A 27,342-nucleotide genomic window follows, 5' to 3' on the forward strand; every position below is an offset into this window, starting at 1 on the left:
AATACCCTGAAATATCAGAAGATTAAAGATGTATCAGATACCAAAAACACCAAACATTGTTTTAATTACTCAAATAAAAGAAAGCTGGGTAATTTTTGCTTGCCTATGAAGAATGTTCTACTTAAGCCAAAACAAATTCTTTACCAGTTCTTTTAGAAAGTCTGGAAGTATTTAAGTTTCTCTCCTCTGGTTATGAGACAATGCCTGTTAGTGCGCCAGTGCTGCAGTGGATAATGCTTTTCATTTGTAACAACCTGTCAGTCAGCCCTGGTCACTGAGCTAATTAAGTGTGTTTGTTAATTGTTTCACTAATAGGGTTTATTAAGTTTGAGGTTTCCTGCCCTGTTTGTGGTGCCTATAGGGGAAAGAAAAAAGAAGGAACAATCCAAGGTCTGTGCCTGTTGAATAGTTTACAGAAAGTTAAACAGTGTATCCATTCACTTCTGCTATTGTGGTATGTGAAACGCAGCCTTTTGAGCTGAATCCCAGAGTCATTAACTATTAACTCAGGCAAAGCACCTATCGATTTCAGTCATAGTTAATCATGTGACGCTCCTTTCTTTATGCCTGTATTGTGGTTTTAACTAATAGCTCGTGACAGGGATTTGTAGATGGGTCACGCAGGAGTGGGGGTCCCAGGAAACCTTCTGGTCCCTCAGCCAGAGTCCTTTGCGGTTGCCCTGAGACTAATTGCCAGGCTGGGCTCTCTGCTGCACTTCAACGGGGAGCTGAATACATTCCTCCTACTGCCTTAGCAGAGGGATTTTGAGGATATAATCCTTCCTTTTCCCTGGCATCGGAAAACCTTAAATCCTGGTGGCCTTGCCCAACTCAAGGGCTGTTAGCACTGTGGAGATGGGACAGAGGCTGGACAGAAGGAACGAAGAGGTGATGTGGCTTGGGATGGCCTTTGTGCACCAGCACAGGGTCAGCCAAAATTTCAGTCTACCAGTGGGAATATTCAGTACTTCCTCCAGTTATATAAAATATTGGCATAGAAGCCCAGGCACGCATGGGGAAAATATGTGGACTCAAAACAATACTTTCAGTGTCTGTGAGTGCTTTACCCAGGAAGAACTTAGTTTTATAGCAGTACCATGTGTGCCTCACAGTGCTGCTACTGCTGAGCCACTTCCAGCACAGTTCAGCTCTTTTATAGCAATCCTTCATCGCTTCTTTGCCTTCTGGACCAATCAGAATCAGCTCAAAATTGAGATGATTTCTTGTGACAGATGTATCATTCATGAAAATCTGTTTTCTCTCTGTGAGGAGTTTTCCAGAAGCCCTCAGGAATACCAGCTGGATTAGTTTGAAATGTGTGTGGATGATGGATAGAAAATTGTAAACCTAAGCTTAGAAAATGGCATCATCTTCATGCATAGTGCAAGCTGTGTGCAAGTGTTTAGCTTCACTGCTTATTTTAAGCTCATGCTTATGTGTTGGAGTTGTGTTGAATAGTGAGACAAACTAAAAATAGCTATGGATTCCCCCAAGTGACTTTTCCAGTCACTTGTGACTCAGAGACTGGAACAGACTGTCTGAAGAACTAATGAGTTCTTCTCGGAGGTAGGAAGTGGATAAGACTTGTGAAGAGGAAAGAAATTACCTAAAAGTTTTTGAGACCTGTAGAAACAGAGCTTCAATTCATTGATGCTTAGGGGCTGAGAATGGGAGGAGCACCTTAAGAAATTGTAGCTGGCTAGGAAACAGCTTGTGCAGTGCCACGAGTGTTGGAAATATCTGAAGCATTATTAGATGTACCAGAGAAATCAGGGTTTATTAGCCATAGAAGAACTCTATTTCTGCTTGGCTTAGGACTTTGCAGAGCAGTCATTTTTTCTGATGCATAGCTCCAAAATTACACAGATCTTACACCACGAGGAGCCCCATGTGGCAGTTGCTTTTCCTTGCTGGCCAGTTTCTACAATGATCTGGACACTAACCAAATTATCATTGATTCTTCAAGCCTTAATTCACCATAGAGGCAGTGGGAGCAGCAGCTTTAATCATTGCCAGTTTTTACTAACAGGACTACAAACCACAGTTGCCAGATGACTCAGAATTTGGCATCCTTATTTTTGCTCATGGTTTTTATATGGAAATTTGAAAAAGTTATGACCACAGAGATCATGATTTTCAGTAGAGTGCAAATGCTGTAGCACCACACCTAAACTCAAAGTGGGCTTTAGGCCATCTTCCTCCTCCTTTCTTTTTTACTTTTCTATTTTTTTAAAGCTTTGCTTTATTCTCATTTTAATTTCCTACTATTAAATGACACCTCTTCTAGGAAGATACATGAAAAAAAAAAAGGCTAGTTAATGATGGCATGTTGGCTCTCAGTTAGTAGAGTCTTGCCTCTACACATGCATGCTGCTGCGATGTGTCCTTGAGGCCTGTGACCTTGTGAGGAGCACTGGGTGTTAGTTATGTGCCTTGCTGCCCAAATGCTCAGTTTCTGAGATCATAAGGGGAGGTGCAGCATCAGCTTTGATTCCTCCCACTTCTTTTCAGAGCGAGAAGAGTTGTAGAACTGAGGTACAAGGCGGGGAGAGAGAGTTGAATGGAAAACAGTTTAGCTGACCCTCACAAACCACCACAGTATATGACTTTAGTCAGTGGCCTCCCCTTTGGAGAAGTGGTACCAGTTCTAGAAAAGTAGTTGAGCAGCTGTAATGATAAAATAAAATAGTCCTCCTTAGAGCATGCTCACTTGAGATGCAGGTTGAGAAACCAATGTTGTGTAAAGACGTAACGTGAATTCTGTAAGTTTTTTGAGTAGCCAACTGAAGGAGACATTATGAATACTGAGCTGAAAGATTTGGGGATTCTTGGAATTGCAGCAAGATGTAGCATAGTTCACTGTACTTCATCTAGCTAGAGTTAGTTGAAAAATCTAGTTCCTGTAAACAGCTCGTGTGCTGCAGCATACTGAAGGTGAGCAGAATTCCCTGGTCTTGCACCTTGCCTGCTTTTGCGCTAGATTGAGAGTTGCTTCTGAAACCAGAGCAGAGTGCAACTGAATGATAAGGAATGGTCAGTCGTGTGCTAATCCTGCCAGTGCCCACATCAGTGGAGAGCAAGACAGCCTAAAAGATGTGTTCAGCCAGTGCAGGCCTGGGCTTGCATCTAAAAGGTGGGCCTTGTTTAGATTCTTTACTGTTTGAACATGGCCAACTACAGTCCAGGGCAGGACTGTTTCTGACCCATTGGAACATGGGAAAATTGAACACAAGACCCTGTGCAGATGGTAGTGTGGAAAGAGACTCCTGAAGTTACACAATAAATGAGTAGTGACTTCTAACCTGTTTGGGTGCTCTGTCCTTTATACTGTCTGTGTCTCACCCTAAAATGTAGCTCAAGGCACAAGTGGTGCTATCACATATAGGGGTGATGTTCAGAGGCACACGGTAACTTTGCTAAATTGCCCTGGTGCTAAAAGGTCTATTTCATGTCTGAGGCTGGTATTCACTGGAGCAGAGGATGCTCCCGGCTGCTTCAAACATGGCGTATTTGACAAATACATGCAGCAAGGGCTAAACCGCTGCAAGTTGCATGTTTGCTTATATGGTGGTGCTTTTGATTTGTTGCCAAGATATTTCAGGGTGCGCCTGGGGAGTATCTTTGAAAAAGGGGCAGAGAAGGTGGCTGGAATGATGCCTTGCCATCCCTCCCCATGGAAAGAGGGGACCTGCTAATGAGTCAGAGTCATGGATAGAGAGAACAGTAGTCACTGTGAGGCCACACAGAGTAACTTTCTACTTTAGAAACATCACTGATCCATGGATGTCAGCACAACCAGAAAAAAATGGTGAAGGTCAGAGGAAGCTGTCAGTGACTGTGTATTCAGCACACATTCCCCTGTGGGGTGACTAGGTTATCAGCATAAGTGAAAGCAACAACAAGGCCACAGCCTGTGCTGTAGGACGAGCCAGCTGAAAGAAAGATAAGCACTTCGTTCAGAGGTTTTTCTATGTGGTCAGGAAGAAAAGTTAGATCAGGGAAGGTCTATTCACTCTGTAGTGAGGATTCACACTTCAGCACATTTGAATTATTTGCTTCGGTGCCTATTTATATCAGTATTTGCTTTGAAAGTGCACCTGTTGTGCATTTCTCTCATGCTGTGTACACTTCCATTTTATACCTAGTTCACAGGTTAAGATATACTTTATGAATGTCCGCATCACATATAGAGAAATATATTTAAACATTGTTAACCGCACAAAATGGAAAAAAAGTCGTAAAAGTCAAAAATGAAAAATTATATGCTTCCAAGTGTTAATATTCTTGTTAACAAAAAGCACGATCAGAATATTCTTAATCATTAAAAAAATATAGGCAGTATCTGCCTCAGACATGGTTACAAAATCAATTTAAATATTTGCGTGGAATACTCGGAATAACACAGATATCACTAACTTTGGCTTGAGTCACCTTACATGTTCCTTACTCCTTCATTATCTGGACAGCAGAATCTTTCATAATAATTTGGCAGTTTTCAGTAACCAGTCATAAACATTAAACATAAGTTGGCAGAAAGTTGCGTTACTAATAGATAGGAAATAACATTATAGAAATCACTCATACTTTTTGTTTATTTCTTTAAGAGAGTGATTTATTTAAGATAATTTATTTGGCTTTTGAAAAAGCATATAGAGACATTTTTATGGGGGAGAATGACATACTGTTTGTTCTCTTCTGTTTCTTTTGCCTTCTTTTCAAGTTGAAGCAGAGGAAGATGATAATGTAACCTAACCTGCTCATTCCTGTGCAGAGAGCCATTGCAATGCTTGGGCACTATTAAGTTCAGCTAAGAGCTCCAGTGAATTTTCAGTATCTCAGTTACACTGGGAAGAGGTTGACCCAGGATGACTGAAAAAGAATATACTAGAGGTGAGCATCATACAACAGCAACAGCACTAACCTGAGTATTCTTTACCTAACTATTCCAGTGTGGCAAAGCACTTCCTGGCCTTTCCAAGCAAGAAGACTGCTGTGGAACCGTGGGTACTTCCTGGGGTTTTAACAAATGCCAGAAATGTCCTAAGAAGCCATGTAAGTGTTATTTTTTTGTTATTCTCTGAACCAGTTTATAACTTCTTTTTCTTTTTTTTTTATCGAATTTTGCTTTTTTGAAAAAAAGAAACATAGGAGAAAGAACCATGGTTTAATTAGGGGCAGGTTGCAGAAACAGGAATTCTCCTGCATGCCAGCAGAGTTACAGTATGCAGGCACTCAGTAAAGCCAGCAGAGTTAATGTGGTTGTTGTGTTTTTTTTGTTTGTTTGTTTTTTCTTGCTTCCTCCACCTCTAAGGCAGTGACGCACTGTTGCATTTTCTCAGGAAGGATAATGACACTGAATCATGTTGCCTCTTCCAGCTGGATTTATTTTAATTTTTTTTCTTTTTAAGTCTGTACAGAAATGTTAAATTATAGAGGCGCCAGTTACTGCTTGGAGAGAATGTAGTGACCTCTTGAGACTGCAGATGAACTTTCAAATCTGGAGCCAAAGTTTTCCAGGCTCTAAATTGTCTGTTTTATTTATTTATTTATTTCTGTTCTGTTTTTGAAATATCTTCCTTGACAATTAGACTACTCAGAGACTTTCCTCACCAGTTTATTGTGAGTTGATATTATGTTATAATGAGAGAGATATTTCAGATAAGTGAAGATAGTCTCTTAAACTTCTGTGAATTACATAATTATTGCACAGAAATAGTAATACTTTGCTATCATTTAATATTTTCATCACTAAATGAAAGAATAAAGAAATAAACACTGGGATCTCCATTTTGCAGATGGAGTAGGGTCCTATTTAGTGAGCCAAGAGTAGTGCAAGGAACAGTCAGCCTTATCGAGGTCTCCTAGGCCATTGTTGTTCCAACAGATAGCAATACTTCAAGTCTGTTCAGTGTTTGGTTTTTTGAAACATTATTGTTCACAGGTCTAATATAGTACATCAAATGTAATTCCAGCAGAAAATCTACTTTGGCTTCTACTTCTTTCTCTTTCCACAGGAGAGTTTGCACCAGTTTATATACTGACTCAGTCTGATCTGTTCATTTATGAAGCATTAAAATTTTGTGTTTGGGAATATGTTTATCTTCTGCTTTGCTTCCAAAAGAGAGTGTACTTAGCATCTTTGAGGGCAGTAGTTCACAGAATACTTGAGTATCTAAGTTTTAATTTCTGTAGCGCATAAATATAATTTACAAGGGACGTTCCTTCTGTATTAATGTACCTCCATGAACTGGGAAATGTGCTCCGAATTTATCATTTTCTCCAAATAAGTAGCAATTTAACTACACTTGGAAGTTTTGTTCATCAGCAGTATGTGGGTGTGCAGAATATATTGCTTAGTAGATGCAGGTGTGCCAGGAGAAAATCATGAAAGCCTCAAACGTACCAAAAACTAGTTGGAACAACTAGAAAGAAATACTTTACTCTGAGGGTGGTGAAGCACAGCCACAGGTTGCCCAGAGAAGATGTGGATGCCCCATCCCTGGCAGTGTTCAAGGCTAGGTTGGATGGGGCTTTGGGTAACCTGGTCTGGTTGGAGGTGTCCCTTCCCATGGCAGGGGGTTAGAATTAGATGGTCTTTAAGGTCCCTTCCAACCCAAGCCATTCTATGATTCCGTGAAGTAATACAAATTTTTGGTGCCTGGTTCCAAGGGAAGCCCATGTGAGGGTTCTTCATCGTTGGGTAAAATACCAGCCTTCCCCGCCTGGAATCCACTACAGGCCATGTGTTGATCAGGCAGCAACTTAATACCAACAAGCTATGTATGCTCTGTTAAGGCCAAACCAATTGGGAAATACTGGGGCAAACCATGTCTTAAATCGTAGTCCCCAGATGCTTGGTAGGGGAGTACAGAGAAATGCCTTAAACACACTTGGGATACACAGCCCTAAAACTTCTCCTGGAGGGAAGTCCACCACCCTTTCTCAGTGCACTGAGTAGAATCATTTTTTGTAAATGCTAATAAGAGGAGCACTGTCCTTTTAATATAACAGCTTAATGACTAGCACATTTGCTCAAGATGAGGCAATTCATAGTTCCTTTATCTACCCGGAGAGTTTTTCAAATCTACATTTTATAACTATGAGGAGATGCCCTAACCCATAAAATGAAGAAACAATTCTTGGAATAGGAATGGGAACCCAGTCTCTTTCCCGGTGTCGTTAATTGCTAATGGTATGAGTCATGCTCACTTCTGCTTTCTGCCTCAAATAATTTGGAATTGTCTTTTGAGCGTAACTGTACAGTTTCAAGAGGAGACAAAGAATGTTGCCCTGCGCTTGTGGTTAAGGTATTCCTGGAAAGTAAGGGTTTGAGATGAAACAGGATATATTTCTCATCTTTCTAGGTGGGAGCTCTCACTGTACATTAACTTTCTCCCCTTCTTAGGGAGGAGGAGGTGTGTGTACTCTCTGTTTTCTCTGGATTAAAATACAGTGTTACCTACCACAACATTGTATCAAGAATATGATTTGGTAGGGGCTTGCTTTAAGAACATTCACTGACTGTATCTGTCAGGAAGTTTTGATAGAGATATATGCAATTTCTCCATATGCATTTAATTTAGGAATGAGTTAAGCATGATACTATTCAGTCGTGCCATGACTTAGGGCAATTCTGCATAGGTGCAAATGGTGAATTTTCAGGTTTTTAGGAACTTAAGGTGATCAAATTTGGAATGTTGCAGTAGCCTATGATTTTGCAGCATCTTAGAGTTTTATAGATGTCCAGCTTGAACTTAAATCTGGATCTGAGCCTAAATGACCTTTGGGCAAATGTGCCATAAGCTTTGCATCAACATGAAAGTGTTATGCTTCTGTACAGCAAACAATTGCCAAACAAAATGTAAGTTTATGATGAGATGTAAAGAAAGTATAGAGTCCCTGCTTAAGGATTTATCTTTCATCAAGTATTCTTACTTTTTCTTCCTTCCCCACTCCCCCTCTCACCCCCCCTTCTTTGGGGTATTAATGAGAATGTTTTAGTGGTGAAAAGAGTATGCATAGGTATAAAAGAAATTGAACAGACAGGCATGGGAGTCAAGTAAATTAATAGTGAGGTACTGGTTAAGTGGGGTCCATAGTTCCTTCTTACCAGGCAGAGTTCCTGCCATGCTAATCCTATGTCATTTTTACATACTCTGAGACTTCACTAAACCAGTACTGTCCTTTATATTGTAGATTTAGGAGGCTTCCTTTTGCTTTTATGGTTCCTAAACTTCCTTTAAGTTGACCTGTTATTACAGTAATACTTAAACAGTTTGCATTTAACATGGTCATCTGGGAACTGTAGTTTAGCAAAATACTTAAGCATGTACTTCAGTCTCATTAGCAGGCACTTAACAAGTGTGGTTTCTTTACTTCTGTCTTCAGCCTACTGCTGAAGGATGTACTTAACTTTGTGCCTGTCTTGTTCCCATGGACTTATGTAGGTCTTTGTCACTTTCTGAAGATGTACTTAAGTATTTCGGGTAATAGCCACTGCTCAGTCAGGGCTTCTGTCCTGTTGCGAGGTTGAGTGCCTTGGCCTGAGACAGCTTCTGTGTCCCTCAGTGTATGGGTTAGTCAGTGTTACTGAAAAATAAAGGAAGAATTTTTGGAACAGGTCTCCACTTCTGCGGGCTTCTACAGACCTTTAAGACAAACTGTATTTCAATGGTGCGTGGGGAATGTTATGATAGTTCAGGCTTCTTGCTAGCAATTAATAAACAGGTTGAGTGAAGGGTAGGTAATCCATCCAGCTCTCACATTGATGACTAGCCATCACTGCACAACCTCCTTACTCTTCTGTGACCTGCCGATGTTGCTGCTCTTTATACAAGGAAGAAAACAGCTGCTAGTAAGCCACTATTTCCTGTTTGGTGTGGGAGCAGGCAGATGAGTAGGGAGGGAGAGGCTGAAGTCTCTGACCTCACTCCACCATTACACTTTCTAGAGCAGGTGAGTCACCATGGAAGGGAAAATGCATTGTGGCACTGGAAAAGGCCTGGCACAGTTTATGGACTGGCCTCTACATACAACTGGAAGAGCTCTGCCCTTCCTCTCTTTTCCCTCTGCTAGACTGTGCTACAGATTACCAATCCTTCCCACACAAATTATGGAGAAACTGTCTCGGGTTTAGTGTGAATTGAGTAAGGTCTGCAATGGGAAGTGCAGACAAGTTAGGACATAATGCAATTATGAATCTGACCCTGCCAACATTAACATTTCGAAATGTTAAATGTTTTGACTTTTTAGGTGCAATAATAGGGCTAGTGCATTGCACTTCTGAAGATCTCATCTTAAGTTTAAACTGATTTTACTATGAACATTGTGAAAAGATTGGAGCTGCCTTGAAAATAAATGCATAGCTGCCATGTATCTGGTGGCAGAGAACATTTTCAAATTTTGTGTTTAAAAGTTTGTAGTCTGTGGAAAGATGGAAAATGGATTTGTTAAAACTGTAAGAATATTATTACTGTATTTATACCCAATGTAATTTTAGTGTTTAACCATTTTATCACATGACTTCAAGCAATCTTAAAAGAGAGCCTTTATGTTCTAATTAAGCAATTACTTGAAATTATTCACAGCAGCTTAAAATAAAACTACCTCACTCAAAAAGCTGCTACTCAGGTCATCGCTTAAATTTTTCCAATGCATAGGAAAAGCTTTAAAAAAAAAGTTGGGGAAAAAAAAAAAAACCACACCTTTTTTGTTGTTATTTATCCTTATAGTACTAAGCTGCAGGAATAAGTGTGCAGTTCTAGCATCAGTTGTGAAGTGAAGCCAACGTTATCTCACTCTGTTCTAATTTGACAGTTTATATACTGTAAAGTTGGAAAATAATGCTTTTTTTTTTCTTTTTTTTTTTTTTTTGGCCAGCTAAACATTTAAAACACTTTTAAAGGAAAACAAAAGATCTGACCAAATGTTATATGAAGAAATGTCTCTGGTGTAGCGCTCAAATTATGAAAAACTCTCTTGACTCTTTATTAAGGGCACTTTTATGATCACAGTGCTGACAGTTTTGTTCTGTATATTTAATAAAGTATTGGGCTTTGCCAAGAGGTTAGCTTTTAGTGCGTAACATACAAAGAAGTTACTGGTCTCATTTAAGATGTTAGAACAATTTAAGAATCAATAAACAGCTTTCTGTAGTCTCAAAGGCAACCTTAAGTGGAGGAAAGAAACAATAAACGGAAATAAAAATCTAGTTAACTGAACACTTTCTATTTTGGCAAAATTGAGCTCAGTCTGTATTTTGCAGCACTGTAATGCCCTTGGCAGATTACACTGATCAGCCAATAAGTGACACAGTCCTCCAAAATTTGGAAACTTTGTTAGCTAAATCACAGATGTAACTTCTACTTTTTCCTTGCTTTGGAGGCTTGGTTGCTTCTGTTTCCTATGTGTTTCAAACAGTCTTAATTCATTGTGGTGGCAAAAATGATGCACAACAATTTTGCTTGATATTGCATATATTTTTTGCTTTCCGAATCTGCTTTCAGTTTTAAAACCATTATAAATCTTCAACTTTATTTTTTCCCCAACATGGTATTTGTAGCTGGTTTGTGAAAGAAATTATTTGAGTATTTGAGAACAATTAGGATGATTTCAAGGATGTCTTCTTTTGAATCAAAAATTCAATTTTGAATGGATAACTGAAGATCTCAGTGGTATATATGCAGGAAGAGATGGAAGTAAGGTTACTAATATTTGAATTTCTTAACCTTCTATGCTTAAACATACATCACAAAAACTTACACTTTTTTTAAAGTTACATAATAATTTGTCTGTCAAGTTCTTTAGATAAGCAAATAAATCAGCGGTATTTAATATGTAATTTTTTCTTCAGCATACCATGGATACAGTCCTATGATGGAATGCCCCCAAGGCTACAAGAGAATCAATGCTACATTTTGTCAAGGTACGATAGTGTACACAATTGATTGTGTTTATTGTGAATTCCAGTTTTGTGTGATTGATTCTGTGATATTTATGATTTAGCTGAATGAATCTGGTCCACTTATCAGGGGAAAAAATGTTGAGGCTATAAATATATGTACGTATGTTTTATTTAACTCTTTCAAAATATTGGCAACTCTATAGGGTGTTTTTTGTTCTGGGGCAAAAAAACTTTTAGAACTTCTATGCATATTCTCATTATCTTTGATGTATAAAGATGACTTCATACAGATTTCCTTACATTATTTTTCAATAGGAATGCATTGTTCTGCCAGTTCTTTTGCTAAACAGTGAGCCTGGAGACTTGATTGGTTAAGTCAGATGAAACTCGCGAAAGAGAATAATTTTGATAATCATAGCATAGAGTATAGAGTATAGAGGGGATGATTATTTTGGACTTCAGAGACGAGGCACTACAGTACTGACTACAGCCCGATAATGTCACTGGCAAGTGGATGTGAAAGTCCATGTATACCTGGCTCCCGTATAAAGAGGTAAACCACAAACTTGAAGAATGTACATAGTGCAGGTGAGGGTCTATGGAGTTAGGGTGTATAGGCAGTGTTACTTCTAAGATCATGCCCTGTATCTCCTGGCTGTAAGCACAAAAGTTATCAAAGCTTCAAGGGCTGTGGGAGCTGCGTGATCATGCAGCTAAGCTGAAAAGCCCCAGGGTATTTAGATTCTCCCAGCCAGTGGTGCCTCTGCCTGATGAGGAAGCTGAACAGATGATTGTGGATGTATACTCCATGTTTCTGCATTTCTTGGAGTGTTGAACGAAGTGCAAGATCAGGATGTAGAAAGAAAGTTAAACCACTTGTCCAAAATCACTTGGCACAGCTCAAGTAAATAAGAGAAAGGAGCTCTGAGAACATGTGAGCAGTCCTGCAGCATTCTACAAGTAGTTGTGGAGGGAGAGAGAAAGAGTAATTGGCATTAAAGGATATATGTAGGCACTTTGGTGATAAAGATAATTGTATTTAATTGAAAACTCTGTTAGCATGTAGATGAGAAAATGTATGTCAGCCTGCCACAAAAATTATTTTACCAACCAAAAAAATATGGTTTGTGGATCACTAAATACAAATAAGTGTTTTGCTGCTTCCATTTCTGAGGGAGATGTGAGCTGCTGTCTGAAAGTTTCTCTGTCAGGCTTCTTAGTTTACCTAATGCTCAGCTCCCTACCTAGTGTTTTACCAGCTTGCAGACTAGGGGCATCTTGGAGGATTGTGAGAGAAAATTGGATTAGATTAAAATACTAAAAAAATAAATGGAAGAGAATGATGCGAATTGCATCTCAAGAGCTTGTTCTCTGATCTGCAGAGAGACACTGTAGCATCATCCTAATAAACAAAAGGATTGGGGAGATTTTGATGGCAACTTACTGATGAGGAGTGTGAAGTGAAAAAGTGGAGGTGAATATAAGGCATATGTGAACCACCTTTTCACATGTCAGATGAAACACAGGTGATGCATATGTTTCAGCCATTTCAAAAGATTGTCTCATTCTGCATATTAGCTAGGCAGTTTTTCAGAATATGCAAAAGAGAGGATTTCTAACTTAGAGCCCACAAAGTGTCTGGAAAATAACATCATGCATCCCTCTGAACATGGTATGGGGGAGACAGAAGCTTTTGATATTTCCAGTAGTTGAGCACAAACCTGATGGTGTACACAATGTGTTCCTAGACAGCAGCAACCCAGCAGGCATTGAAAGGAGAGTAGGACATTCAGTTTGTTTCAAGATTCTTGTACCTAGGTGTTGGCAAATCTTATTACATGGAAACTAAGATCCCAAGTCAGGGGCTACAGATGGCTAGAAAATGGTCTGATTCCTGTGAAGGTTGCCAGAAGTAGTTTGCCAAGAAGAATATTGCCAGAAAGTTATTTCGCTGAGCAGCGGTAGGCTGACAGAAGGAGAGCATATGTTTCTGGGTAGGAGTTCAATCCTGCCATGGTAGTGTGCAGAAATAGAACAATACCTGGTAGGCTAGGAGTCGTTTGTTGTATTGGGTTTGATAGTTTTTCCCCTGACACATTTCTATACTGCATAACTAACACTGCAAGAAACATCAGGATTTAAAGAGTTTCTTTTATTACTGCTACCATCATCTTGGAAGAGCGAGAGCTGTAGACTCTAAACGTAACTTGCAGTTGATAATGGAAGCTCATAATCTCATGTTTAATCAAAGAGAGAGAGTCAAATTATTCCACCAGGAAAAAGACTGTTGATGAAATGAAAATGTAAACAATCTCCTGCCTTTCTGGAGAGGGCAGAGCTGATAACTGCTGAAGGTTTCTCTTATGAAGACAGGCTGAGGAAGTTGGGGTTGTTCAGCCTGGAGAAGAGAAGGCTCCAGGGAGACCTTACAGCAGCTTTCCAGTACCTATGGGGGGCCTACAAGAAAGCTGGGGAGGGACTCTGTCAGAGAGTGCAGTGATAGGACAAGGGGAAATATCTTTAAAGTAACAGAGGGCAGATTTAGACAGGATATTAGGAAGAAATGCTTTATTCTGAGGGTGGCGAGGCACAGGTTGCCCAGAGAAGCTGTGGATGCCCCATCCCTGGAGGTGTTCAAGGCGAGGCTGGATGGGGCTTTGGGCAACCTGGTCTGGTGGGAGGTGTCCCTGCCCATGACAAGGGCTTGGAATTAGATGGTCTTTAAGGTCCCTTCCAACCCAAACCATCCTGTGATTCTGTGATTCCCATATTGCCTTATTGAGGCTTAGGTGGCTTCTCAGCAATATACTCACCAACACACTACAAAAATGAGGTGCAAATAAGGATGGAACTGAGAGAAGGATTACCCATGAAGCAAAGACAGGATAAATTTAGTCCCATTGAAATATGTAATGGGATTATAATTTTCTCTCAGAGGATCACGATTTTGACCTCTGTTTGAGCAGTCATCACAAAAACTAGCTTCACATGTGAAGGAGCTGCTTGCAGGGTATATTTCAGTCCTGTAATGGCCATTAGAATGTCCTTCTCAGTGGGTGAGGCAAAAGTGTCCTATTTGTGTTTATCTGAAGCAGACTCACTTTTCTAGAAAAGGAAGGGGTTGTTAAAGAAACAGCTATCTGTATCAAAAATATGAACAAAGCAGTAGCAATAACTATGAAGAGAAAACTGTTTAAGCTGCTCAGAGGTGGGTGTTTGTATTTTTGTAATAACTGCTACAATTAAATTGGAAAGTTGTGGCGCAGCATCTCCATATGCAAGTATACATTTTAATTAGATTATTCTTTGGTGAAAGGGGGTGTGTGCTGTGCCCATGCTCAGAAAGGGTGAGCATTGCCAGACAAAATCATAAAGGCGATAAATATCTGAATCCCTGCCTGCAGCCTACTGTGTGCTCTTTTCACCTAGATATCATCCAACTTTCACTGCCTTTGAAAACTCAGGCCTAAAAGCCTAATTAACCATTTGTTCTATATTGTTTTTGCAGTCAAAAGCCTTCCTAGTTTACAAAGCCCGTGTGGTATTAGCATGATTAATAACCAGATCCTGATTTTTTTTTTTCGTTTCAATTGAGTTAGCTAATGTGAATCATTCTTCTCTCTGATGTATATATAGGACAACAAAGAACCATCTGTGGGTATGTTAATTTGAACAGTTTAATATAATTGCTATCAAGAAAGCTTTTTCCCTCCGGTAATTATCTTTTCAATGGGATGATTTATTACATGTACACGCCTGGATGCCCTAAGGCTGTCATTAAAGACAAAATGCAGTTTATCAGGGTTGCAGCTTCTTTGTCAGAGTACATACACAGTGCTAATTTCTGGTTCCCTGTTTAGAATTATACTTACAATTTCCTTCTTCTGCTAATGGTTTTCTTGGAAAACTAAAACAGAATGAAAAAACAGCTGGTAAAAAAAGTTTGGATTCATTTTTCAGGAAACTAACATATGCCAGTAGAGCACTTTAAAGATCTTATCTTGAAGAACTGGAAAAATACCTGAAAATTTGTTGTTTTTCAATGAAGAAGAAAGTTGTGCATTAAAGCTGTTGAGAAGTTGCCATTTGTGTAAAATTAAATGTAAATGAGCTCAAAGAGATTGGTACTTATATGTTAATGGCTCAAGTTCTGTAATTGTGTGCAGGGGGGACTTCAAGCTTTTTTCATCAGGTTTCACCATGATTTAAAATATTTTTTGAAGGTGTGTTCTGTCCGCCTATAATTGTCTAAACAATACAGTAATAAATTTACTTTTTTTCCATTTTGTAAATGTATTTTATTACTTAAAGGAGCTTACCTTCATAAAAATGCTAATTGTTGTTGCTTAGCTACTAAGTTATCAAACTTCTTTCAAGAAGGTTATTTGATGATGATCATACCGTGAAATAAATATATCTCCAGAAACTGGGCTGGGTTGCTGTTTGGACACTGATTATGTGTTTGAAAAGTGTGGCTCTGCAAATTTGCATTCCAGTAAATTCCACACAGAAGCACAAAATGATTTGGATTGATTTCTCCTGCTGTTGCTTTGTTAGCACACAGAAATCAGTAGGTCATTTCTCAGAATAAGAAACTGTGTTTTTTTTTTTTTTTTTTTTCTGTAATTTTAAAAGAATATATTGCAATAGTTTCATTAGCAACCAAACCTCATTTTTTTGGTTCTTTTCCCTCGTCTTGTTCTCACTAATCAGATTATTATTGAAACAATGAAATATAGTGGAGGCAGTAAATCCTGGTTGTTATGTATTTCTTAAAATTGAAGATTTTATAGCAGATAACAACACAGCTACAGCAGAAACAGTTGGAGTGGTATTTTCTGAGATGTAGTAGGTACAGTTGTAACTGTAAGTGAATTAAAAGATATGCCTGTGTATTGAGTCTGTTTGGAGACAATTCAGTCAGATGGCACTCCCAAAGAAGCTTAAGTGCACCTACCAAAATGAGTAGTACTTCCACAAATGAGCCCTGAATTATGTATTCCACTCCTCATTTGCAATATGATATACTGTACGTATTAAAGATCTTACTACATGAAAATCTGCCTGGGCTAACATTCAATGACAGACAACCTAGTAATTTCTAATTAAGAAGTTGTCCAGTACTTTGACAAATGCTAATTGGCATATAATTGAACTAGACAGTTTGCTTTGCTAAAATGCAGCAAAGTTTCTTAAGTGTCTGAGGTTCTTTTTGAAAGGCAAGTTGCTCACTTTGCATCAAATGCAGATAAACATTTTCCATTTGGTTTTATTACTTAGTTATTTAAACAAAGTCAGTCTGCTTACCTCCTAGAGGTTTTGAAAAATACAGAAATCTGATTTCAGAGCTAAGTGCAGAGGTCCCACTTCAGAAATTTACTTTTCCACAGTGGTTAAGCCTGGAATCAGATGTGGGCTGCAGATGTTATGATTGCTTGTGTCCTCTGGCACCCAGCACTTGTGACAGAGGATATGAGAAAGCCTGCAGTACTTGTTGGCTCCTTCCTAGCCACAAGTTTGTCTGAATATTTCAATACAGCTATCAGGTCTGTGGTGGCCTAACAAGGCTTTCTGCTTTTACAAGTTCCCTTTCTCGGCCCAGTATTTATAAGAATGTTCTTGATATCATGACTGTCCTAGCTGGAGTCTGAGTCTCAGGCAAAAAAAATAAAAAATAAAAATCCAACTCAAGATCATTTGAAAAAGGTAGCACAAAATTTTTTGCTCTTCTGAAATCTCTGGCCAGTTGATCTGCCTTCTGCCAACTCCCTAACTTTGCATCTTGAAATCTTTTTTTAAATAATTTTCCTTATTCTGGATTCCATAGTATAAGAAAGAATGTATTTTAAGTTAAATGTTTACAGAAGTCTAATAGTTTGTTCAGCTTTTAAAACTCTCTGGGATTTCCTGGGTACTAGCAGAAGGAAGTACTTTTATTTTTAAACTGTGATCTGGAGTTTTGTTGCCTGCAGTGATATAGGGAAGGAACAATGGAAGCCAGTGTCTTAAAAATTGTGAACATTGTAGTTTTCTTCTATTTATGCATACAATGTGACTTTGAAAATCTGAAATTTTCATTGTGTTGTGAGGTGATTTGTTCAGGTTGTTACGTAAGTTGCCTACCAAACACGTGAAATAGAAAAAGTATTGTACAAAAACGAGATCTACTGTTTCAAAAGGGAATTTGTTTAAAGTAATACTAAATGGTTTCATAGTGTTCGTCTTGTATCTGAAAATGTTAAATACCTTTTAATTCTATATATTATAGATATTTTTAAAAGTCTAGTTGATAGCTGACACTATTGTTCCAAAGTTATCATTGCTTCTGAAAGTCGACTTCATTCTTTACATGAATGACAGCAATGATTTCTTTCAAAACAAAGACTATTTCAGTTTACGTTTGCATTATTCTAAATTTGTGCAGCGTGCTCTGATTGGTTTTTGAACTTGTAGACTGTTTTTCCTGAGTAAAAATATTTTCCTTAAAATGAATGCAGTAGATTTAAATACATACTGTTACATGATTGCTGCTTTGACCAGAACACATTAATAAATGTGCGTTTGGTTCTGGAATTTTGTTTTTAAGTTAAATGCTTAAATGTGGTTAAACGTTTCAAGCTGTGATGATTTTGATGAGCATAAATTCAGTGCATTAAGCATGGAGATGAAAGAATGAATTTCATTTTCTAGGAAAGAATGTTTCGTTCCATTATGTGTGTGACCAAATCTGAGCCTCTCCCTATCTGAACAGGGGAGAGTGGCCCTGCTCCAGGTGTCCAAACGAGCTACAAGGCTGGAGAGGGAGAAGACAGCTTTACACCACCATAGTGTTTCCTGTGATTCTGCATTAGGCCAGCTGGGCCTGGGTGGTCTGAAGAGCTGTTATAATGGTTAACACAGCCAAAAGTCAGTGAAGTCCTTTTCCTAAATACTCTTCCAGCTGGAGCCTGCCAAAGAGAAACACTAAAGGGCTGGTATTCCAACCATCAGCTCATGTATGTTGGTGTCCAGCAGAACAGCTCTGTGCTGATTAACTAAATCCCTTTGTATCATCTCTCTTGGCTATAATGGGCATCAAACTCTTTAGGTTGTGTTGAGCTGTTAACATGTTGAAGACCAGTAGGCTGTGAAGCATTTTCATATTTGCTTACAGAAAAATCTGAGTCAAGTATTTCAGTAATGGGACAACTTATAAAGGAGATTACTGTAGCTTTATGATGCACCCTGTAAATCACTCAGCGTGTCTTACAGTAGCCATGCGAAGCATATTGTTTCCGCAATAAACGACAGGTATCTTCGTGTAAGTAGGCACAGGAATGTTTCCTAGGGCTGGATGTTTACACTTGGCATAGTTTGTTATCCTTGGAATAAGGATACTCAGGCTACGTTATGGTGTCACGAATCCTGGAATATAGCTGAAATGATTCACTTCCTGAAAGTGATTGAGTTAGGCATACCATTGCTCAAGGAAAGGTAGAAGAACTTTGCATGGAGGTTTCCAGTAAAGAATCAAAGTAGTGTCAAACAACAGCTATTACAGCCCCAGATTGCTTTAACCTACTTTAAAAACCATTTTAACAATTGGAGAATGCAAGCAGAAAATTGAAAGGTAGTACCTACTGCAGCATTTCCTCCCTTCCAGCACAGGTTTGTTCCATGCACTGACCTACAACAGAGGGGATACCCTTTTGTACACAAATACCTATACATGAGCTAGAGTAATACCTTCTGTTATAACTGCTTTGTCACTTAAAATTTAAGTACTGCAGAACAGAACTTGGTCGAATATCTAACCTCTTATCCTTTTAAAGTTTTGTTCCATGGATTTCCTTCTCAGTTGCCAGATTTCCCCAATGTGCAATGCATGTAAGAGGGCTGAATAAATAAATCATCCAATTACATACTTGAGTAAAAGAGACTGACCTTCATAATATAGACTGAGGTGTTGAAAAGCCACTGAGCTTTCGAGTGTTTAAGCAAGGAAGAACTGTTTGGAGAAAAGTAACAAACAAGGACTAAGTTATTTTTGAGCAGGTTTGGTTTTGCTTTCTTCTGGACTATTCAGTCCTTCCCTAAATCACAGTTATTGGGGAAAAAAATAGTTTGTTGTGTTACCTGCTGCCTGTATTTAGACTAATGAATTTTCATTTACTGTTGCAAAATTCACAACACATAATTCCAAATGTGTGTGATCATGGCTAAAAACAGCTCAGTTCTTTACCTGAGTGTTAGCTGTTTGTGGAACTGGATTCTGGTAATGTACTTTCAAAAAGCAGTTGTGTTTTGGAGTATTTTTAATATGAATACTTGAAGATTGACTTACCATGAACAGAAATGAAAATAAAATTTCTTCTTGAACCTTTTTAGAAATCAAGCAGAAAAAGCCATGAGTAAAGGAAATTACATTTCATTATTTTCAATCCAAGGAAATTTTCAATTTGCTATCTTATCCACACATTTTATCTTCCAGTTATTAATCAATATATGTAAAGGTTTTTGAAGATTGAACTATTTTTAGACTTCCTAAAGCTATATGTGACAATTACCATGGTTTATAAGAAGTTCAGTGTTGGTATTTGTTTATACAAGCACATGCTTTCTAAAACCATTCCCATCATCCTCCTTTACTTCTGTTTGTTGGTTGTTTTTCTTTTTTTTTTTTTTCTGAAGCAATGAAGATTTCTCTCTTCAAATAAGCAGGCAAATAGTTAAGAAAAGGCTGTTTTAGCTTTTTATTTTTTTCCCCAGGAAATTCAGTAGGAAAGAAAATTAGTAATGCATTGCATTTTCTGAGAGCAGTTTCACCTGACACCCAGCAGCAGTCAGTAGATGTATAAAACTCTGTGGGAAGGTGTCAAATGCTAGCTGTCATTGAGAGAGTTTTAAGTTTTTAGTGTGGAATATTGTGGGATAAATCAGCAGTGGTCTGAGTGATGCAGTTGCCGTGTCTGGCCAGGAGCACTGCAGTGGCTCTAGAGGAGAAGAATGGTAGCTGCCCTTGCTGTATATCAAGGTGTGTGCTTAGGTGAGGGTATAGAAGGAGCTGGGACACCACAACCTAACCTTTACACTCCTACAGCACCGTTAAGACATGGGTTATGGCAAAGCATCTGTGCATTTGCATGAGAACAGAGTCACCTGCAAATACTGTGGGATGGCACATGGCTTCCACTGCCACCTCAACAGATTCAAAGCAAAGCTTTTATTTTTTGTCAAGCTTTCAGGGAGAGGGACTACTGAAGAATAACAGCAAAGGGTAACCCTGTCCTTTCAAAATGACGTTGCTTCTTTGTTGCCAATGGAGTCATACCAGTTTATACTCATTGAGCAGGGTCAAATCATTCACATTATCAAGCAGTAACTCTAACAAAATCAACACTTTATCAATTCATTAATTATAAATAACAGCACCTACTGTGAGAATTTGGGGTAGAGCCATGCCAGGTGCTGTGTGGAAAAGCTCCTTGCATAACCTTCTTTTCTATTTCACTAACAGACTTTTCACCAGAAGAACTTTGCTGCTCTGTTTTCCTTGAAAACTGAAAATTAGTATTTAGTTTGTCTTTAGAAACCTTTATTTACATATACATAGTCTTATAGTAGTGCTACAGAGCTCCTTAAAATATTTCCACTGTGTAGATGAGTTTTGATCAAATCACTTTAGAAATGTGCCATCAGTTTGTACTTGAGCACAACAAAACATTATGAATGGTATGAAAACAGTCATACCAAATGAATTTGCATTGCAACACAATATTTAAAATGAAAAATTTAAGTCCATATGCACACAAAAAAAGGAGAAGGATTAAAAAAAACTCTATTAATTTTGAACCAGATTTCTTTTCCAGCTGCCTGAACAAGTTGATTCTGATGCAATTTGCACAGCTGGGCAGGCTGGCAGGTGGTAGGAAACATTTTGGGTAGGTGACCTTTTACCACAAACTGAAGTGAAATGATAGACCATCTGGAAGGGATTTTTCTACACAAAGTTTTTAAAGACTATTCTCACCTGTTTTTATGTTTCTTTTGAAAGTTTGAAGTTTGTTACCAATTTGTGGCTTGTTTCTGTTGGATCCCTTGATTGACTTGTGAAATTCAACATAGAACACCAGCTCAGTAATTCTATGAGCTCATTTAGAAAACATGAACTTGGCAAAGAGGCACTGAAGATACACTATAATTAAGTTACACCAAGACATCAGAACATCAGAAGTTGGACAAATTTATTAAGAGTAATATCCATATCAAGAACTGTGAAAGACTGCAGAAGGAACATTCATTGGTATTTGCATACATTTTAAGCTAGTGATTGCATGTGGCAGTGCCCACATTAAATACAGAGTGGATGTGAATGGGGTCTCCATACTGTAGACAATACAAGACAATATTTTTAAATACTAGACATACAAGAACATTTCATCAAGAAAGAGTTCTAAAACAGAGATAGTAAGAGCAGCATCTGTGAATATTTTTCTATAGAACAGCTGAATCATTTGGAAAGGAAGATGATTGTGTTTTTATGAATTATAGGATGATCACCATCTATCTGCAGTTTATACACTTTAGTAAATAATGCTATGAAACCTTCACTTAGTAGGCAAAACTCCAAAACACAACTATCACAGAGTTGTGACCACAAAATGGATTTGATACATTCCAATGCCAGATTTTCTCAGCAGTGATAAGAAATAGAGTTCTGAGCTTTTTTTTTTTTTTAAAGTCATTTCTACTTAGATGTTATTGATGATATTTAACCTCAATTTACTTTAAAATTCATAATTACAGTTTGTGTGTATAAAGACTGCAAGCTTTGTTAATAAAATTTTCATTACAAAATCCAAACAGCACAGTTTTGCCACTAGGTATTCAAGATCACTCAGCTAGTTGGTCTGTGACCTGTAACTGGAATTTACTGAAGTACGAGGCCAGATTATGTGGCCGTTTCTACAGGACAGATTGTTATTTTTTTTTCATATCGTTGTATATACATGTATTCCAGTTCAGTAGCTAAGTTATTCAGAGTTTAAAAACTTCTTGAGAATTGGAAAAACACCTAATAATTATACAAAAGTAAAGGAAATGGTTCATTTGAGTAGTGCAAGTAATGTTAATATGAAAATAATATAAATTCAAGTTAGAAAGCAGTAGAAAGCAGGACTCAACTTTTTTTCCCCTCTTATCTATCTGTGTCTTTACAGGGCTTTCTTATTATTTTTACATGCCTGTGACCTCTTGGTATTCAAATAAAATTTATCCATGTATAATTGACTGAGTTCCAGATTCCTGATGCAAACATTGAGTAAAATCATCATGTAGTAAATGAAAAATGCATCATCACTGATTTTAAATATTGAAACTATGAATGTACTCATGAGAAGCCATATAATCACATTACTGAAATACACCTATAACTGTGCAGTTATACTCATAGGCAGGAAAAGAACCAAATTTTGCATAATGATAACATACAAGCAAATAGCAATGTGTATTAATGGTAAGTAACCATGTGACTAGGTCTTTCCTTGAAAATAATAACTTTAAATCTGAAATCAAATTAATATTATTTAAAATCAGTTGTCTTTTTCACTGATTTAAAACTTAAATGTCATCTTCACTAGGCAAAACATTCCTGCCAAGTCTGCATTCATAAAGTGACAAGAAAAAGCAGTATGATTTGTATGTCTTTGGGAAGATATCTTATATTTTTTCCAAGTAATAGTAGATTACTTTTACTATAAATAAAAATATATACTTAGAATTGGTAGAATGATATTGTGAGTTTTCCTTTCTTTCAGAATAAATCAATCTCTTCTAAATTGTTTTCAAGGACATAGTGCTTCATCAAAAGCAAGTAGAATTTTTCCTTTGCTTAGTTTAGTATTTGAGGACTGATCTAAAAACCCAAATTGTCAATATGTAGAAACTTCAATAGTGGATTCTGAATGTTACAGTATTTGCTTTATGTTAACTTCTAGGTATTTCATAATAATCTCTTTATGTTCATTGTTTTGTCAGACGTTTTGAAAATACAGAGTTGGCAATATGTCCATTCCTCCTGACAACTCTACAGCAGTGTCAATATGTTTCTATTTAGAAATGTTTCAATGTTTTTTGTTTGTGAACTGTTAAGATTTGTTAAATTCATTTCCTCTCGGTAGTCACAAAAAATATGGAATTGAAACAATGATGGTATTTCCTTCTGGAATCAGTTGGCACTCTATGGATTCCTTCAGTCCTATTTGAAGATTTCAGGACAAAAGAACAAACCTAGTTAGACTAATCAATTAAAGAAGCTGTCTAAAAAATGTCAAGTACATCAGAAGTCCAGCTTACTAAATCTTCTGTGTTAGTGAAATCCATAAATAAGATACTTCTGTGCTTATGTGGGACACCTTCCTGCTCAAAGACTGGATTAGTTAAAGGTAGACTGCTGCAGGAAAAGACCTTGAGAGTATTTCAGCATTTTTGTGCTCTTTTTCTTATACTGTTCTCCTTTTTCAATAGTCTACTCCCTCTGAAGTCAGAAAGTCATATAGTCTGGGAATTTCACTGAAAAATTCCTTTGTGGCAGAGCTGATCTTTTATAATTCATGTGGTTTCCATCATATTTCATCCAAATTTATAGGATATAAATTATCACTCTTTGTCACGTGTGGCTAAGTCTGTAGAGGTGAAGTTGATCCAGGTGGTATCAAGATTAGATTGGGTACAGTCGTGGAAGAGCTGAAGGATAAGATCAACACAATATTTGGAAAAAATCATAGCTGACGTGGCAACTTCAAGTCCACTGTACTGTGAGTTTAAGTTGTACAGCACTGCATGGGGACAGGTAGCTAAACTTCTGGAGGAAAATAAAGATAGTAATGTGAAAGATTCTTCAGGTTTCCAAAAGCCAACACCAGAATATCTGTTACATTTAATATATTCAATTCATTATCATCATTGAATGTGTTGAATCAGGCAGAAACCTACAATGTAGTCAGATAAAGCTGTGAAAGGTTTATAAAAACTAAGACGAAAGGTTTTATATATATATATATATATATATGCACATACATATTCAATAAAACGATCACTAATACTTGATTTCCAAGAAGCCGGCTGAAATGTCTGACTTCTGCTTGAAGCTTGTTTGCACAGCGGTGTAGGCATTTTTCCTAGCTTAGAGTTAGGGAGAAAAGTCTTATGTAGGATTAATGTGCATAAACATTTTAAAGTAGGCCTATTTCAATGTGCTGCTGCTATTTTTTCTGAAAGATGAGACAGGATAGAGACAAATTAAGGGTTTGTGCTTTTTTACCTAGTTATTTATTTTAAGGATTTTCATTATCGGTGCAAACCTACATTGTTACTGTCTCCTGGCATAAAATCCTAGTTTGGCTGACTTGGTTACAGCTGGTATCCAGATGATTGTCAGACAGGGCCTATTCGAAGAGTAGGTGAATTATAAATACCACACCAGGTATGATTAAAGGTCTTAATCCCCGTGTGTGGAGTGTGAGGAGAACGATTCACTGGAACCCTAAAAGGGACAATGATACAGCCAGCCTAGTAACAGCAAACTTTTATCAAAAAGGTCTTTGCAGTCATTAATTATTACAAACTATTGTTCCTATCAGTACAACCCTTTTCCTTGCTCAGATCTGTGTTCTTTTACTCTGTGAAGAATTTTCTTGCTATTCAGGTGGTAAGCTTTTTAGGTCAGAGATGGTCTTTTTGTGCTCAATGGACCTTGAGGCACTACCACAATACAAATAATAAAAACTGTATTAAGTGTGTCAAGCAGTTCCATTCTATATAAAATGTACCACATCGATCTTTAAAAAAAAAAAAAAAATGTGAATATTCTTGCAAGTTGTGTTTACATCATCTGCAACCCGTGTATTGTGTGTGAGTGCCAAGGTTTTGGTAGTGGTGGGGCTGCAGGAGTGGCCTCTGTGAGCAGAGCCCAGCAGCTGCCCCGTGTCAGCTCAGAGCCAGGGTCTGGGGAGATCTGAAGATCTGGCAGGAGCTGCCACTGATAGGGGACCCGTGCTGGAGCAGTTTGCTCCTGATGGATGGACCCCAAGGTACGGAGCCATGTGGGAGAAGTTCTTGAAGAGCTGCTGCCTGTGGGCAGCCCCTGCAGGATCAATTTGGGAAGGACGGCATCCCGTGGGAGGGACCCCACGTGGAGCAGGGGAAGAGAATGAGGAGGAAGGAGGAACAGAGATAAAGCATTAATGATTGATATTAAAAAGATATATATATATATATTTGTTTCTCACTGTCCTTTCTGTTATTAAATGACAATAAATTAAATTAATCTTTCCCAAGTTGAGTCTGTTTTTCCCGTGACTGTAACTGGTGAGCGATTTCTCTGTCCTTATTTCAACCCAGGAGTTTTTTTCATTGTATTTTCTCCCCTTGTCCCACAGAGGACTGGTGTGAGAGAATGGCATGGTAGGCACCTGATGACCAGCCAAGGGTAATCCACTACATCACGAAAAGGGAGGGGGTGGTTGATAGCATATAGTCAAAGCATTTTTTTTTTAATTCAGAGTACTTGACAATGATATATAAAGGAAAAAGATCATATTATTTTCTCAGCAATATTTTAAAAGGTAATAAATTTTCAGTGTGGAAAAAAATGTTGCTCAATATGTTAGCTGGTAATAGTTCTCCTGCACATGTTTGAGAAAAGGTCAGGTAACTCCTGAAGAAAGAAGAATATTGATGTGCATTTCAGTATCTGATTATTTGAAATTTTTCCACAGATATTAATGAATGTCAGTTACAAGGAGTATGCCCTAATGGTGAGTGTTTGAATACCATGGGCAGCTACAGATGTACCTGCAAAATGGGATTTGTGCCAGATCCTACCCTCTCAAGATGCATAGGTGAGTAATAGCGTCGATCAAAGATACTTAGTTGTAATCCGTATGATGAATCATATAACTGGCCCCAATTTCCAAGCTGTTCCAGTCCTTTTTGTTGCCACTGCCTCTTCATCTCAGTTTATTTGCTTTATCTAGTCAGAGTGTTCATGCTTCTTTGCTGTTTCTGTCCTGGAAGCCTTGAACTCCACCAGTTGCCAGCAGGCTCCTTGCCATCTCTTCCTGTTTTTCTTCTATCAAAACCTTCAAGGCCCCATCTAGACTCATTGTACACTCTTGAGTTGTTCTCACCAGTGTGTAGTTCTCTTTCCCCAAATTTTTCTTTCCCCTCTCTGCTATTTCCTCAGCCCAAATTGCCTTTGTGGCCTACCCTCTTCTCTTCCACTTCTGCAGCTTTATCCTGGGTAGTTTCCACTGTGGTTTTATAGAAGGACAAAAAGCACCTCCCTCACATATCTTTTTCCTTCCTCACTGGCAATTCTGAAATCCCTGCCATAACAGCACCAGGAGCTGTGGGACAGCCTGGACAGTATTGCCTTAGATTTATTAAGTGTATCAAAATCAGCTTGAAGCAAAGAAATGGATTGCAAAATACATTTCAAATGGTTTAAGGTCAAGTAAGTTTAAGTAAGAGAAAGAAATTCTTACAGTGTTAAGTGTCAAGGAAACAGATAGGTATTGCTCTTGCCACTACTTATTGTCAATAAAATGAAATTTCTTCAAATATGAATCTCATGATATGACCAAAAGAACATGAATTTTATTAGATATCATTTTATCATTTTTGTCTGTTTTTAAAAGGAATAGATATTTTATCTTTTGTCTCAATAATCTGACATATTCTCACAGTGGGATTTTATGTGGTAGAGATAAGTAAATTTGAACAATTTCCAAGAGAAGAACCTCTGATTTCTTTATAGTATAAGATAAATGTCTGTGTTCCTGTAGCAAGACAAAATGATACAATGAAATGGTTCCATTACCATGGCACAATACCTGCTTTTAACCAGAGTTTTAGTAGGCAGTACAAAATTATATATGGACAGTGTGCCCAATGGAGCACTGTACAGAGCTCTTGGTTAGCATTGTCTGGAGCTTGAAGAAGTGCATGCTATGAGATTTAACTAGAAGTTAGCACAGACATTAGGAAGGAAAAGTAAGACAGAAGAACAATGAAAAAATACAATGTTTTTACATATCTGTAAGTCATGGGGCATAAAAAAAAAGATGAAGAAAAAGCAATGTGTATGATTCAGCAGCTGTGTAGTTTAGACATATACCGGAAGAATGCATGTGTAAGTCATGGGCCACTACAGTCTTGCCCTCTGATTTTAACCAACTCTCCAGTGGCCTTTGTTGCCCCTCTCTCATGTTTGTTTTTCCAGAGTTGCAGATATTTCTGAGAATGTACTTAAAAGCAGAGTAGCACTTGAGTTTACATACTTTGAGAAAATCTCTTGAATATCCCTGGAAGAATTATGACCCTAGTAAGACAGCACTGGAATTTCAGTGCTTGCACATAGTCTAAATTCAGCTGTTCTGGAATCAGGAAGATTGAGCATT

General features: G+C 37.9%; 1 protein-coding gene across 8 annotated transcripts in view; it reads left to right on the plus strand.

Moving 5' to 3' along the window:
- LTBP1 (latent transforming growth factor beta binding protein 1) overlaps positions 1 to 27,342 on the plus strand; it is a 205,177-nt gene that overhangs the window by 100,281 nt on the left and 77,554 nt on the right. For all 8 annotated transcript variants that reach the window (XM_084512716.1, XM_084512718.1, XM_084512717.1 and 5 more), the window contains 3 exons: positions 4,950 to 5,052; positions 10,853 to 10,924; positions 25,660 to 25,782. In XM_084512716.1, coding sequence (XP_084368842.1) covers positions 4,950 to 5,052; positions 10,853 to 10,924; positions 25,660 to 25,782 — 298 coding nt within the window. The remainder of the gene's footprint in view (positions 1 to 4,949; positions 5,053 to 10,852; positions 10,925 to 25,659; positions 25,783 to 27,342) is intronic.

Source organism: Aythya ferina (assembly GCF_964211825.1).
Source record: "Aythya ferina genome assembly, chromosome: 3".
Classification (NCBI taxonomy): Eukaryota; Metazoa; Chordata; class Aves; order Anseriformes; family Anatidae; genus Aythya; species Aythya ferina.